This window comes from Parus major, chromosome 19 (genome assembly GCF_001522545.3).
Source record: "Parus major isolate Abel chromosome 19, Parus_major1.1, whole genome shotgun sequence".
In the NCBI taxonomy this organism is placed as follows: Eukaryota; Metazoa; Chordata; class Aves; order Passeriformes; family Paridae; genus Parus; species Parus major.
The window spans coordinates 8,419,138-8,434,301 of record NC_031787.1 but is presented as its reverse complement, the minus strand read 5'-3'; the positions used below and the strand labels follow the sequence as shown (position 1 = coordinate 8,434,301).

Genomic DNA, 15,164 nt, shown 5'->3' with positions numbered 1-15,164 from the left:
CAGTGTGAGTGTCCTGGTGGGATGAGAGCAGTGGAGAACGAGCTCCAAGGAATGTGGGAAGGATCAAGTGCCTCCAGCTGTGCTGTGCACTGGCAGAGCCCATCAGAGCTGCTATTATCCAGGTTCCCAAGGAAAATAGGCCAAGCCCAAGAGAATCCAAAAGACCCATTTCTTCAAATAAGAGAAACGATGCCTGTGTGCCTCCCTCCTTTCACACCTTGAAGACACAACGTTTATTTCGTGCTGTTCTCTGCTCTTGGACTGCAGATTGGCATGGTGGCCTGGAAGATGACCCTGAAGACGCCGGAGTATCCAGAGGGCCGGGATATCATTGTCATTGGCAATGACATCACCTACAAAATCGGCTCCTTTGGGCCCCAGGAGGACGTGCTGTTCCTCAGGGCGTCTGAGCTGGCGCGGGCTCAGGGCATTCCCCGGATCTACGTGGCTGCCAACAGCGGGGCCAGGATCGGCCTGGCAGAGGAGATCCGACACATGTTCCATGTGGCTTGGGAGGACCCAGACAACCCCTACAAGGTGAGGAACTGGTGGGGAAGTCAGCAGCAGCCCACAGGAGTCTTATTTTGACACCACCTCTTCTAATAGAGATGAGGATAAACATTTCTCAGAGCATCACCTCCAAAGTTCTCCTTGGTATTGGATCTGGAGCTCTGGAAATGTCCGAGGCTAAACTGGATGGGGCTGGGTGCAACCTAGTCCTTTCTAACCCAAACCATTCCAAGTTAGGATTTTACCACCTCCCAGGCAGCAGATTGGCATCCAGATGGAGTCAGTGCTAAATATTGCACCATTCCCAGCTTTCACTGGCCCCAGCTGCAGCGTTGAGAGAATGGTTTTATCACTCTGTGGGATAAATTCTGTCCCATGAAAGTTTCTTTTCAGAAGGGGTTACAGGGGATCAGGAAGGGACTACAGGTGGGATTGGGGTGAATGAAATATTTTTCCCCACAGGGGTACAAATACTTGTACCTGACTCCTCAAGACTATAAGAAAGTCAGCGCTCTGAACTCTGTTCACTGTGAACACGTGGAGGAAAATGGAGAGTCCAGGTAGGAATGAAAAGCTTCCTGTTCATCCTTGGGTGATGCCTGGCATCTCCTTGTCCTCAGCTGGGGCATTCCTTAGGGTTGGGGGTGAAGGCATGGAAGAAGGAAGTGAAGAAAATGTGAGAGCCTCTTTGTAATCCTTGTTCTCCTTTTCCCCGTTGTCTGCATTCCTTCCTTTCTTGCCCTTTTTCTTATAATCAGCCTGCTTCTCACGTCTTGTGGGAATGACAGGACACTTTTCCCAGGCCTTCCTCCCCCTTGGCATTTCCCCTTGCAGTGCTGCTCCTGTGGGAAGATTCCATGGTGCTGCAGGATGAGCCCTGCACAGCTCCTGCCCAGGCTTTATGCACATTTCTCCTTGGAACCTTAATGATATTTAGTCACTTTTCATTTTCTTTGTAGCAAACTGATTCAGCAAATCACTGGACCTTGTGACTCAAAGGCTGTCTGTATCTCCCTCAGGTACAAGATAACAGATATCATCGGGAAGGAGGAGGGGCTTGGAGTAGAGAACCTCAGAGGATCTGGCATGATTGCTGGAGAATCATCCCTAGCCTATGAGAGTGTTATCACCATCAGCTTGGTAATCCCCCACTGCCTTCTATTCTTCAAATGTATTGTCTGTTTCAGCTGAAAATCCTGTGATGATATCCCAGACATCCATCTGGGATCAGCCTTCTGGCTGATGGAAATGGGCTCCTGCAGGCTTTGAGCAATGCTCCTGGCACCAGCTCCTGGCCTTGTACTTGCTCAGCCTGAAAGTTACCGCTTCTCTTTTGTTTTTATTTTTTAAAGAAAATAAAATACACTTATGTTCAGATCCTGTGTTTTACAAAGTAATGGATTCTGGAATTTTCCAGCGAGAGTAGATTTTATGGCCTTGTAGTACAAAACCCACCTAGTTTCATCTCAATGTTTGAATCAATAGGTTGGGGCTGTGTGGAGAGACAGAAATCAATGCCTTTGGTTTGTTTTTTTTTCCCCTTTTTCCTTTTTTTCCAGGTCACGTGTCGGGCAATTGGGATTGGGGCCTACATCGTGCGGCTGGGCCAGAGAACCATCCAGGTGGAGAACTCCCACATCATCCTCACCGGCTGTGGGGCCCTCAACAAGGTCAGCCCTGCCATTTCAGTCCTCAGAGCTCTCAGAGTGGAGCTGGGGTTTCTCATGGGGTCCTGGAATGGTTTGGGTTGGAAGGACGTTGAAGGAGGAGAAGCAGCTTTTACCAGAGGTTGTGGGCACGGATTAAATACCAGGAGTGGAGAAGGCCAGGCAGTGTCTGCTCCCACCCACTGGGTGCTGTGAGGGGAAACTGGGCTGTTCCCAGTGTCTGGAGGTTCCTGTTCCAAAATACATGGCCCAGAATCGCCTGAACTTCCAGTCACCCCCAGAATTGTATTAGTTCTGGGGAGCACTGCACCTGAGGAGCTTGGATGCTGATTTTCCAGGCTGGAAATAAGATTTCCTGCTGGAAATCTCAGCTGTGGGGTCAGGAGGAATAACTGGGGCTGTTACAAAGAAAACTTAGAGCTTCACTACTAAAGTGGCTCTTTTATTTTGTCCCACTCCAGAGGCAGATTTTCTGCTGTGCTGCCCCAAGCCCATTAATCCCACAGCCTCCAGCTCCTCGTCTGGTGCAGACACAGCTCCCAGCCCACTCTGCTCCCATCCCTGTCCCTGAGGGCTTTGTTTCCCTGGAGTTGGGGCTGTGTGCTGTGAGTGCCCTTCCCCATCGAGCAGCTTTGTTCTCAGGCACTCTCAGCACCTGGGGTGCCTGTGCTCCATGGCAAGCTGTGTTTCCAGGAGTGCCTGCCTGACAATGGGAGATAAAGGAAAACAGGCTCTTGTTGAATTATTCCCCTGAATAAAGGGGGCTCTGCAGAAAATGAAGCATTGATCCTATCAACTCTAGGCTGCAGCACCCTCAGTTAGATCTCTTACACACATCGCACACACCTGCATCAATGGGAGGAAAAGAGGCATTTGAAGATCCAGCCTTTAAAAAGAAATTGAGTCAGTTTAGTGCTTGCTGGAGTGCAGTGAGTTGCCTGGCTCCAGCTGTCACTTGCTGGGGATCGGGGCCCTGCAGAGTTTCCCAGATGGCAGGGCCAGGCTGTTCAGCTCTCCCCCTCTTCCCAGGTTCAATCCACTCCCTGCCCATGGAGTCAATGGTTGTTTTCACAGGACTGGATTAATCTCACTAAATTTTCGGCACTTAAAAATTAAGGATACAGACTGAATTAAGCACCTGACATCTGTCAGCAGGCAGAGGCAGAAGGAGCTCCCATCCTGGGAATTTCAGTGGGCTGAATGGTCCCACGTGTCCTTTTCCCTCCTCCCTGCTCTGTTGGGATGTTTGTGTCAGCTCTGAACCTTCACCTGCCTAAAGGTGAGGAGGAACCTGTTGCATCCTATCAGCTTTCCCAGCAGTGTTTACCTGCTCTTGAGCAGCAGGAGTCCCCTCTCACTCCTGGCTGTGTGAGATGTGCCTGCTGCTCCATATCCTCCTCAGCTTCCAGTCCCTGCAGTTCTGCCCAGGCCTTCTTGAAGGAATCCAGCTGCAATTGTGTCCCAGAAGTGTGTTTGATGTAGGGAACTGGTGTCCAGGGCTAGCCTGGAATGTCCGAGCTCAGTCTGGCTCTGGAGGATGTGAAAGAAGCAGTGAATGCTGATCCATTGGCATCCTCCTGCCATGGAATCTGGGGTGACTTCAGACTCACCCTGTGCTCCCTGAAACCTGTTAAATGCTTGTCCCTGGGATTCAGAGGGCCAGTTTGAATTTTTTGGGGCCACTTATGCCAAGTGTCCCCTTTAGGAGTGCAGAGGCTGTGTGGGTGTGGGATACAATGTGTTCCTGCTGGTTCCCAGGAATGAGACTGCAGAAAGGGAAAAACTGTTGTAGCTGTTCTGCGTGGGGTGAGTCAGGACTGGTGCTGCTTGGAGCAGGTGGTGAGTCAGGGCTGGCAGGGGCTTCAGGAGAGATGATGGCTGGAGCAAAGATAAATACATGGAAACAGCCACCTCTAGCTTTTCCCAGCTATGTGCCAGAGATTTGGGACAATTCTTCCATTGCTGACTTTTCCATATGTGTGTTCCCAGAGGATGCAGGACAAAGCTGGCAATTCTTGTGTCTGCAAACACATCTTCAAAATGTCTCCTCTCTGCCAGCAGAATGTGCAGCACAAAACTGTTTCTGCAGCGATGGAGACAGTTGGGCTTTCAGAGAGCAGGCAGGGTTCTCTGGGAAGTTGTTTGATTTTGTTTTTCTCCCTGTGAAATGCTGGATTCTTTCTAATTATAAAGTGAGTGGAGGGGAATGGTGACAAATATTCTGTGCATCCAGAGCCGTTGCTGGTCTTGTTGGTTATCATTGTGTCCAAGCAGCCTGAGGGTTTAGGTGTGGAGGGAAAGGTCCAGCTGCCAGAGCCAGAGGGTGACCTCTGCCTCGGATGATGAGCTCAAGGTCGGCGTGGTTTGGAGCTGCAGCTCCTGGTGGGTTCTGTGCTCCTCACGGTGAGGCACATCCTGGGGAGACAGCTGGCTCAGAGTGTTCTGCAGCCCGGTTCCCTGGGTTCCCTGGGTTCCCTGGCAGGGAGTGCTGAGGCTGGGCAGGCTTTCCCCGTGCTCTGCTGGAGCTGCCTTTGTTTGTCCTGGGCAGGAGCCGCGATGCCCCGGCTGGGGCAGTGCCGGTGTGGGGGGCACGGGGCCGTGATTCAGCTGGCCCCCTTTTGTCTCCCCAGTGCGTTTCAGCAGGGGGTGGAGAGGTGGAAATGCCATTTCCTTGCTCTCGGTGAGCATGTGCCGAGCCCGCTGACCCCCCTGCAAATTGAAATAATGATAATGCGCGTCTCCTGACTGCATCAAAGTATCAGCACATCAAAAGCCAGGAGGCATGAAATGCAAATGATAAAGTGAAAGCAGATGGATTGTGCATGATCGCCTGATGCCCAATGAATTTTAAAAGATGCTGGTTCACATGGGGAGAGGGGCTGAAATAAACACGTTATCCCTGCAATTTTTTTTCTTTTTTTTTTTTTTTTTTTTTGTTCTTGCTGCTCACTCCTGACAATATTTTTTCACACTTCAGCGAGCAGCCACTCCATCTCCCTCCCTCCCTTCCCTCTCTTTCTCTCCCTCTCTCTCTGTCGCTGTCTCTACCTCACACACGTCTCGGGTCATGTCGCCGCAGCTCCGGTGGAAATAATAAGATATAAACCACGAGGTTGTTATTTGCATAGAAATAGCATGGAGCCCCAGGCAGCATGGGAGAAGGACACAGAGATCATTTGTCTAAAATTTTAATGAAAACTTTTGCTGAGGCAGAGATTTTTTTTTAATTTTTTTTTTTTTAACTTCCCCTGCCTCCCCCTTTTTCTACCCCCAAACCTTCCTCCTCCTTCCTCACTCCCTTCCCTCGTCATAACCTGAGCACGGGGTGATTTCAGACGTGTTGTGCTGTGCCCTGCACCTACCCCTTCATTTCCATGGGATCTCTTTTGAATGGAAGTGAGACCAAAGAGCCTGGCATTCCCCATTCCTGCACTGCTAATGTGCTTCAAGCTTCCAGGGCTCTGTTCCACTGCACTCCTCCCAGGGATGTTCCACAGCCTGCTGCTGACCTATTTTTAATCAGTTTGCTCCTCCTTGTCTTTTGTGTTTAAAAGAAATCCCATCTTGGAGACTGTTGTGTTAATGGAAACAAATAGAGGCTTTCAGTCACATTTTCCCTGCAGATATGTGTTCTAGGCTTTTCCTAAGGGAAGCCAGGTTCAGCTGAGACTTCCAGGAACTGCTGCAAGCAGCATTCCCAGCCGTTTGTTATGTAGGTGTTCAACCAGGCTCTCAAGCAGTTTGTTTTCTGATGGTGAGGAAGGGCTGCCCCAAAGCTGCCGTCCCTTCTGGAGGTGACAGAATTCTGAGCAGCACTGGTTTGTTTCTCTCCTGTTTTAGCTTTATTTTCCCCCAAACTCTCTGGTCTTGGCTTGCCTGAATCATCAGGCCCCGTGCTCCCCATGGTTTGCTCAGAGCATCCAAGAGTACCAAGGATGAGCTGGACCAATCTCAGCTGCCAGGAGTGTGCAGGGAAGATGAGGGGTCAGAAACTAAAACATGAAACATTCAAGGCATAGTTCAGAACTTTGAGCTTCATTTTTGACAAGAATGGGTCAAAAAAAAAGTGTTGTTTGGTCTTGTTGGATTCCTTTACATGAGGTCAGAAGAGAATATCTTTGTATTTTTTGATTCAGTCCTGAATTGTGCTGCAGAACTTCTTGGATGCTCTGGGATTCACATAACAGGATGAGACAATAGGTCAGGGCTGCTCAGGGGGCTGTGCCCATGTGAGAGAGGTCTGGGCAGCTCTGAGGCTCCCTGGAGGAGCTCAGGGAGGAACAGGAGGCTCACACAGGCTGGGGAGTGATTGCCAACAGTAATATTTACCCTTCAATTTCACAATCTGCAAAAATAAATAAAAGCCCTGTTAGCCTGATGCTGTTTGGGGTTTGTACTGTGGAAAGCTCTTCTTTTTTTTTTTTTTTTTTTTTTTTGAGATTCAAGGCAGGGATAGCTCAGTATCTGCTCAAGATGACTCCAGTCTTGGGATTAGATCAAAGCAATCATGTGAGAGCAATCATGTGAGTTAGAACAGCAAGTGCCAGCCCTGTCATTCAAAGAAGCATTATAATTATTAATGCATGATATGAATCTCTCTGTAGTGGCACAGCAGGACTGCTGGGAAGATCTGTATGGGTGCAGGGTGTTGGAGAGTGCTAAGCAAGGAGGGGTGGGAAGTGTCAACCAGAAATCAGCACTCACCAGCATCAAGTGTTGGCTCCTTGTGTGGAGGCTGGAGCTGCCCAAGGTTATCCCAGTTCTGGGAGGCAGCACAGGCCCCTCTGCTCTGCCCTGGGTGGTTGTGGCAGTGGAGGAGGTGAGAACAGGTCTCAGGGTGCAGCTTGGGCTCTCCCAGAGCTGCCCAGGACTGTGGTGCTCTGGAGGTGTCCCTGGCCATGCTCAGGCCCAGCTAAGCCAGGCTCATTCCCTTCCTCCCCTGCCAGTCAGGGGCTGTAGGTGCTGCAGAGGGTGTGGATGGTGGCACTGCAGGTGACACAGGGGTCCCTGCTCTGTGGATGCCTGCAGGATGGATGCCTGGCCTCAGTGCAGATAAACAACCACCACCCTCCACTGCTGCATTTTCCTTTTAATTGCCTTTCTTTAAGTGGTGATATTTGTGTATTGTTCCCATTAGAGACAATTTACGTTTCAGGCATGCCATTATCAGTCCCTTGATGTTTGCTTAGGGAAGAAAGTCTAATAGATTTCTGTTGACTTTTTTTATTCTCCCTCCTTTTATCATTTTTAATACAGATCTTGCTCAGTTTATCTGTGCAGTTGGGTGCTCTGTGTGTGTTTAATTCTGCTAAACAGGAGTTTGCCATCATGGCCCATATTCTGCCAGTCCAAACCTCTTCCCCAGGATTGTGTCCCAGCTCCTGGGGATCCTGCAGGCTGGGTTCTCATTGGAGCATTAACTCTGCTCCCTAATGTTCCACAGGAGCTGAACTTCCCAACCCATCCCAGAATTATTGATCCTGACCATCCCTCTTGGGATGTCCCCAGGAGGACACCGGGGTGAGCAGCTCGGGGCCTTTCCTTTATAAACTTCCTTGTGATTCTGGAGATGTGATGGGAACTGTAGGAGCAGCACTGGAGAACTGCAACATTTCTTATGGCTAAACCTAAACTCACACTGGAAGGTGAACAGAGTTTCACTGGGCTGGTGAAGAGGTCCCTGCACTGCAGCCTGTGCCCCCAGGGTCTCTGAGTAACAGGGTTCTCTGGGGTCCAGCAGGTGACAAAGAAATGGCCAAGATCTTCAAGTTGGAGACAACCCTTAACATTGTTTATAGGGTTCATATCTAGATTAGGGAACCCCTGGCTGAGACAGGTGGGATTTATGGGTGTTGGCACCATGTAGAATAGGGGCTGTAATTTTAGTTTACGAAGTGTATTGAGTCCTTTTGATTTACCACTGACTGAGGGAGTGACCTTGAGCAAAACACACGCAGGGAGAGGAGAGAGGGGCACGAGGGTTTTGACAAGACATTTTTCATTTGGAAATGCCACTTCACCGAAACTGGAACTCTTCAGGAAAAAGTATCAGCTTGGATGAGCTTCTGCTTTGGAATTTTTTGGGTCAAATGAAAAGTTTGTTTGGATTTTATTTCCCAGCTGACTTTTCTTCCCAAATTAATTTTTATTTTTAATATGCACAGCAAATATTTTAGAGGTCATTTGGAGCCTGTCTGATCTCAAGTTTGTAGTTCAGCTCTCAAGATTGCAAAACTTGATTTTTATTTTTGCTGCAACCCAGAAATTTTCCTGAATCCTCCTCGATAACCACAAGGTGAAAAAACCTTCCCACCAAAAACGTGAGATGCTGCAAAGAGACAGAATCTCTTGTGTGTGTGCCCAGCTGTGGAGCCCTGCTCCCTGTGTATCTGTGAGGAGTGGTGGGATCCCCAGGCAGGAGCTGCAATTCCCTGTGTGCACCTGGCTGCACTTGCCCTGCTCCCTGCCAGGTGAAGTGCAATCGCTCTTCTGCCCCTTCCCCCTCTGATCTCACCAAATGCAAGCAGGGAAAGACTCCACCAGCAGGACCTGCCTGTGGATTTGCAGTCAGGAGCCATCCCCAATAACCATCAGGCTGTCAGCTCCCCACCTCCCCCCAGCTCCCACCTCCCCCATCACTCACCAAAGGGAAAAAAGAGCCGGAGCTGCAGCTTGAAATATATCATGCAATAGTGTATCATGAATTTCTTGTGAATCACATTGGAGAAGCAGGTTTATTTATTTCCGAGACTCTAAATCAATACAAAGTAGGTCTCTTAGTTCTGAAGCTGGGATGGAGTGGGAAAAAATGAGCCCATTGTACTCTTAAAACTTTGGGGAAAGGAGATGACAGCTATATAATTCCATTTACCAGGCACTAGGGGCTTTAATGTGAAGGTGACAGGGAGCTCTTTGTGCATTTAGAGCACCATATCTTCTAAATAAAAGATCTGTAGACTTGATAGTGGAGTATAGCTCTGCCTTTAATAATCTCCAAGCATTAGACCGAGCCAATCTGTTCCCAAGTCAGAAGGGTCCCCCACCGAACGCTCGTAAATTAGAAGTGCAGGAACTGCATGGATTCAGGGATTAGGAATGCAGGAAGGGCAGAGAGGAGCTGTCTGTGCTCCCACTGCCAGGCACAGGGGCTGTGCATTCAGGAAGGGCTCTGTGCTCAGCTGGGCTCTCTTCCCTCTCGCTGCTTTTCCCCTCTAATACATGATCCGTGTGGGGGAAGAGCTGGAAATGAGCACTGAGCTCTGTCGAGGCTTGACTGCACATAATAGCAGGCAGGTTGGAAGTTCCTGCATTGTGTTCCTACATTTTTCCTGATGAGACATTCATTCCCATCATTTCTGCCTGTTTATGAAAAATAGGCTATTTATAGGACGTGCATATGCCTCTTCTGCTTCGTGTTTCTGGCAGACAATATAAATTGTGGGATGGGAATTGCAATTATTGAAATTATTTGGATAAAAATCTGGCAGTTATATTTGATATAAACACATGATACGCTTGGAATAATAACAGCACTTATGTTACATAATGATTCCCATTCAGGCCCTCCAAGCTGTCATGTTTTCAGATCTTTCATCCTGGGTGAAACAGATGAGCCAACCCAGCCCTCAGCCAGCCCAGCTTTGCAGGGAAAGTCCCATCTCTCCAGCAGCTCAGGTTCTGAGAGGAGAAAGCAGCTGCTCAGCATGGGCTGGAGTGCTAGAAAATTATTAATATGCACATGAACCTGTTGAGGACCATCCTTTAGAGGCTGTTAGAATCCTGGCTCTGCTTGTGTTTGCCAGAAGATGCTCTGAAATAACAAGGAATGTGGTTTCCTAGTGGGTTTTTTGAAGATGAGATGAACTCGGTGTTGGCAGCACTGCCCAAGTGTTTTGGGATGTTTTGGAGGTCTTCTCCAAGGTAACAAATGACAGGACAGGGGGAAATGGCCTCAAGCTCTGCCAGGGGAGGTTCAGGTTTGAATGTGAGGAAGAATTCCCTCATGGAAAGAGTTTGAGGTCCCTTCCCACCCAGACCATTCCATGATCCTCCCAAACCCCCCGAGTGCCCAGTGCCAATCTGGGGATGGAGCAGCTCAGGCTGTTCAGAGCTCACCTGTCTCCTCTCACCTGCACATCCAGCTCATCCAAATCCCAGCTCAAACTCTCCTCAGAGCAGCTTTTCCCTGCAGCTGGGCACCCTCTGCCCCTGGCTCCATCCTGCTCTGGGATCTCTCACCCACTCCAGGCTCTGCTGGAAGGGCTGGAGCGCTCGGGAGAAGGAGCTGTGTGTTTATCTTGATCTCCAAAAAGGGATTTAAGAGTGAGAGCAGTGGTATATTAGGCTGTTTCATTGCCTGTCAGTGCTGCTAAACCTGAGCTGTCTGCAGAGTCTCCAGATAAGCAGGAGCACAGGCCCATTTTGCATGTACATGCGTTTGCATTAGTTCAGAGAAGGGGAGTTTAAATCCTCTTTATTTTTATTTTCCTCTGTGGGAAGCGTTTAGCTAGGCTTGTGCCTGGCATCTGGGCTTTTCTTATCCTTGAACCTAAATCTGTGCTGCTGTCTTCTCTGCCTTGGCTTTGCTTAGCACTGATTTTGTTAGAGGAGGAGGGAGGTGTTTGAGCTCAGAAGGGAGACCCAGGAACACCCCTGTGCTAAAACACACGCTGAATTCTATAGTTGGGGATGAGTTTTGTGACATCTGTGCATGGTTTTCTTCTGTACATAAACCTTGACTGGCATCTGCCAGCTCCTCTGTCCCCAGAATGAGCTGTGCTGGGTGTCTGGGGGAGGCCAGGCTGGTTGTGTGCGTTTGAGGGGGTTTTTAAGATCCAAATGAAGCAGGTGTGTAATGTCCTCTGTCTGTTAGAAAGACTCAACCCATAAAAATAACAAACGGCGTGTATTTGCTGGAATGTCAAAGTTATGAGTTTATTTTGTAATGATGTGCTCCTGCCTTCATGAGGTAAACTGGCCGTGGCAGAGGTGTTATTAGTAATATGGAGTCAGTGGAGCAGAAAGCCAAGTGACCGAGAGATCAGTGTATCAGTCAGGGAGAGGGCAAATGGGAAGAGACAGCAGGAGAATGAGAAAAGAGCTGTGCTGCCCAGGCTCAGATTAGAGATGGAGCTGTGCAGGAGAATGAGGAGCCCCAGCCTGCTGCTGTCCAGCCTCTCCAAGGAGCTGCTGAGCCTTTGTCTGTTTTTTTTTTTTACCCCTCAGTTATACATTTAAATATGTCCACCCTACAGTTTCCTTGGAGCAATTTGGGATTAGTGAGCTGAGCTGGGCTCAGCACTTATGGGCTTTGGTCACTCTGCTGCTTGGGGAAGGCAAGTGGGAAAACTGCCTCAGTTTCTCCACTGATATCATTTCCCTTGGGGATTGTAGAATCCAGCATGGTTCAGGTTGGGAGAGCCTTAAAGATCCAGTGTCATGGGCGGGGACACCTTCCACTGTCCCAGGCTGCTCCAAGCCCCATCCAGCCTTGCCTTGGACACTTCCAGGGGCATCCACAGCTTCTCTGGGCACCCCATCCTCCCAGGGAGCAATTCTTCCCAGTATCCCAGCTCTCCCTGCCCTCTGTTCTCTAGGGATCGCTGTTCAGCAGCTCTTACTGCACACAGGGCTCGGGAGGCTGTGCTGTGAGAGGTTGGCTCCATCCTTCTCCTTCCCACGTGATCCTGAGGTGCTGCAGGGATGGGTTTGTGAGCACCTCCTCAGCCAGCACCTCCTGGTCACATCCCAGCACTGATGGCTTTCCCATTTTTCTTTCCCCAGGTGCTTGGACGGGAAGTTTACACCTCCAACAACCAGCTGGGAGGGATCCAGATCATGCACAACAACGGGGTGACACATGACACTGTCTGTGACGACTTTGAAGGAGTCTACACCATCCTGCAGTGGCTTTCCTACATGCCAAAGGTAATTCCTGGGCCTGCAGAGGTGCCACTGCCGGCTTTGTTCACAGGGTTTTGGGAAAGGGGGCTCTCACTTCACTTCCTTCAGTATTTTCCTTTTTCCCTTAGAACATACACAGCCCTGTGCCCATCCTGAAAGCCAAGGATCCCATAGACAGAACCATCGACTTTGTTCCCACCAAGACCCCCTACGACCCTCGCTGGATGCTGGCTGGACGCCCCAACCCAAGTATGGCCAGGAGATGCAGCAGCTCCTCTTGTTTCAAGGCTCTTTGCCAGCTTTGCAACCCAAATATATTTCAGAGTCTGCAAAATAATTAGTTCTAAGCAATACAGATATAATATACAAATATTTAGTTTATATTATAATTTACAATTTAGAATACATATAACATATATAATATAAAACAATAAAACGTATTAATATATTATGCATATTAATATTATTATATTAATATATTAATCTATATTATCTATTATATATGATTATATGTTATATTATATATACATTCTACATAATATATATAATTTATAATTTAAAATAATGTTAATCTATAATATTATTTATAAACACTACCTAAAAGTAGCCTATAAATCCTGAGTGCTCAAGGACACCATACATTTATAGATGAAATATTTACTTAGAATAGTTACTTTTATGGATTTTTTTTTTTATGATTTAAGGGAAAGTCCATCCACAGAGGGTCTGTAAGTTAAAGGAAGATTCCTGCAGATCTTGGGGAGCTGTGTTGGCACCACTGTGGTTGTGCAGCCTTGTACAAGCTGCAAACTGGGTGACCATTACTCCTGCTGTTATTAATGAGTTTGGGGGGCTAAAATGAGATTTGTGATAAACTAAGTTTTCTGGTTTTGGATAATATTTTTTCATCATCTCTCAAGCAATTCATCCAGCTGTCTGGGCACCGCAAACGCCGGCTTCCAAATCGAGTGACTTCAGATTTTAATTTAGTGGAAGCGTTAAGGAAAGCAGATGATTCCCTGTGATAAGTTAAAGCAGATATCTCCTAGGTGAAAAGTTAAAGCCATTTATTAGAGGAGATATTGCCGTGATATTCTTCAAACTGACGCCCGACACGAGGCCAGAATCTAAACGATCAGCTTCGGGCTCGCGATAAAGAGATAATTTTGAAATGGATGGTCACATTTTACAGTGGGGCCACAGAGGCAAGGAATGTAGAACACAGTAATTACAAGTTTGGGCTTGATAAAACACTCTCCATCCTGTTTAAGTCAGCAGAGGTTAGCGTGCTTGGATCTCCACTTTTTAATTGGTTTTGGACTTGGCTTTGTAGAAGCAGAGGTGCTTGTTCAGAGGAAAGAGTTCCTCGGGAGCTCTGTGCCAAGGGGGGAAGCTGGGAGGGATTTGGGGGTTTGGAGGGATTTTTTTGTGGGTTATTTTTATGCAGAACTTCCCAAAACCCTAGTGCAAAGCAGGTGTCCCCAGAGAGTTGTGATTTCTGTTACTGGCTCTGAAATATCGTTGAAATTTTCATATTTAGTTCCTGGGTTTCTTCAACATTCCTTCTTTCAAGGAAAGATTAGGCAGGATCAAGAGAAGAATATGAGATAAGTTTTAAAATAGAAATAGATGTGTTAAAAACCATCTTTAATGACTTTACTGCCTTTTGACAAATGTTTGTAGTCTTGAAAAAAGCAGAGTTATTTATTTAAAAGCATGGGAAGTCCCTCTGCTGTCTGAACCCCATCGTTTAACAATAAATGATGCTTTTGCTGATAAATTGCTGTCTTTATGCAGACTAGGAAATGAAATAAGACATGATGGCTGAAGGCAGACAAATGCTCAGCTGTCTAATGCTCCCTTGTATTGTCATCTATTTAAAATTAAATAAATAAAAAGACAGTGCCATGTTCTCCAGTTGGCATTTCTAAGCAAGTTTGAGTTGCTGCTTTGATATTCTGTTTTCTTTTTGCCCTCTCTCCTTCCTCCTTTGATATTTCCCTTTTTCCCTTCCCTTTAGATCAGAAAGGGCAGTGGCTGAGCGGGTTCTTTGACCATGGCTCGTTCATGGAGATCATGCAGCCCTGGGCACAGACAGTCGTGGTGGGGAGAGCAAGGTAAGTTCTGAGATGTTCTGGACAATTGTAGAAATTGAGTTTGGGCTATGCTTTGCATTTCTCTTAAAACACAACATTCCTGTGATTATTTATTTCTCTGTCTATGTGTATGTATATCTATTTAATAGAAAGAGTTGGAAAGAAAGGGGTGAGATGACCTTTAAGGTCCCTTCCAACCCACTCCTTGGCTCTATAATTCTATAATTTAAAGGCTTCCAGGCTAAGCAGTGTGCCAAGGATGGAAATCAATGGTTTGGCAAAGGCAGAAGCTCTCTGTCCATGCTCACTTCACTTGCACAGTTCCTTTCTTCTGGCAAATTCCAAGTGGCTTTGGACTCTCACACAGCAGGGATATATAACACAAATGAAACAGACTCCTTTCAAAAGCAGTGGCACTTTGAAAAAAACAAATATGAATGTATTCTTCTGGGATTGTTACTGTAAGTGCTGCCAAAACTCATCTCTTGTATGTATGTTTGGAATATGTGTGCTGTTGGCTGTAAATTGTCTTTTATTATTCTATGGCAACTTGTCCAGGGACACACTATAAAACAAGATGTAGCATCTTCATGTGCTAGCCTGATAAAATTTATATGAAGTATTATGGAAAACAGAAGTTGTTTTGAGCTGTTTTCAAGTTCAATAAATAACTGTAATACTTGGATAAAGATGTTCTTTATTAGGTCACATGGGCCCTAATATAGAAGTTATAAGTTACCGATTTAAGACGGCTTCTGCAATTACGGGGTTCCAGCAGACCCTTAATCATAGGGAATGGGAATATTTCCAGCCCCTCAGTGCACATGGGCCCTGCCTCTTCCCTGCCTGTTTGTGTCTCATCAGCTTGGGGTGGCTGGGGAGGGAACAGGGGCTCTGCTGGGACTGTCCTGGCAGTGTGGTGTCGGTGGCTTTTGTGTGCAGGAGCGCCTGGCTGCCCTGGCAGGCAGAGCTGGGCACCCTCCCTGCC

The 15,164-nt window shown here is 47.5% G+C and overlaps 1 protein-coding gene across 5 annotated transcripts in view; it reads left to right on the top strand.

Moving 5' to 3' along the window:
• ACACA (acetyl-CoA carboxylase alpha) overlaps positions 1–15,164 on the top strand; it is a 100,077-nt gene that overhangs the window by 65,755 nt on the left and 19,158 nt on the right. For all 5 annotated transcript variants that reach the window (XM_015646545.3, XM_033518965.1, XM_015646543.1 and 2 more), the window contains 7 exons: positions 268–537; positions 973–1,070; positions 1,530–1,650; positions 2,070–2,180; positions 11,961–12,104; positions 12,209–12,329; positions 14,101–14,197. In XM_015646545.3, the coding sequence (XP_015502031.1) occupies positions 268–537; positions 973–1,070; positions 1,530–1,650; positions 2,070–2,180; positions 11,961–12,104; positions 12,209–12,329; positions 14,101–14,197 (962 nt within the window). The remainder of the gene's footprint in view (positions 1–267; positions 538–972; positions 1,071–1,529; positions 1,651–2,069; positions 2,181–11,960; positions 12,105–12,208; positions 12,330–14,100; positions 14,198–15,164) is intronic.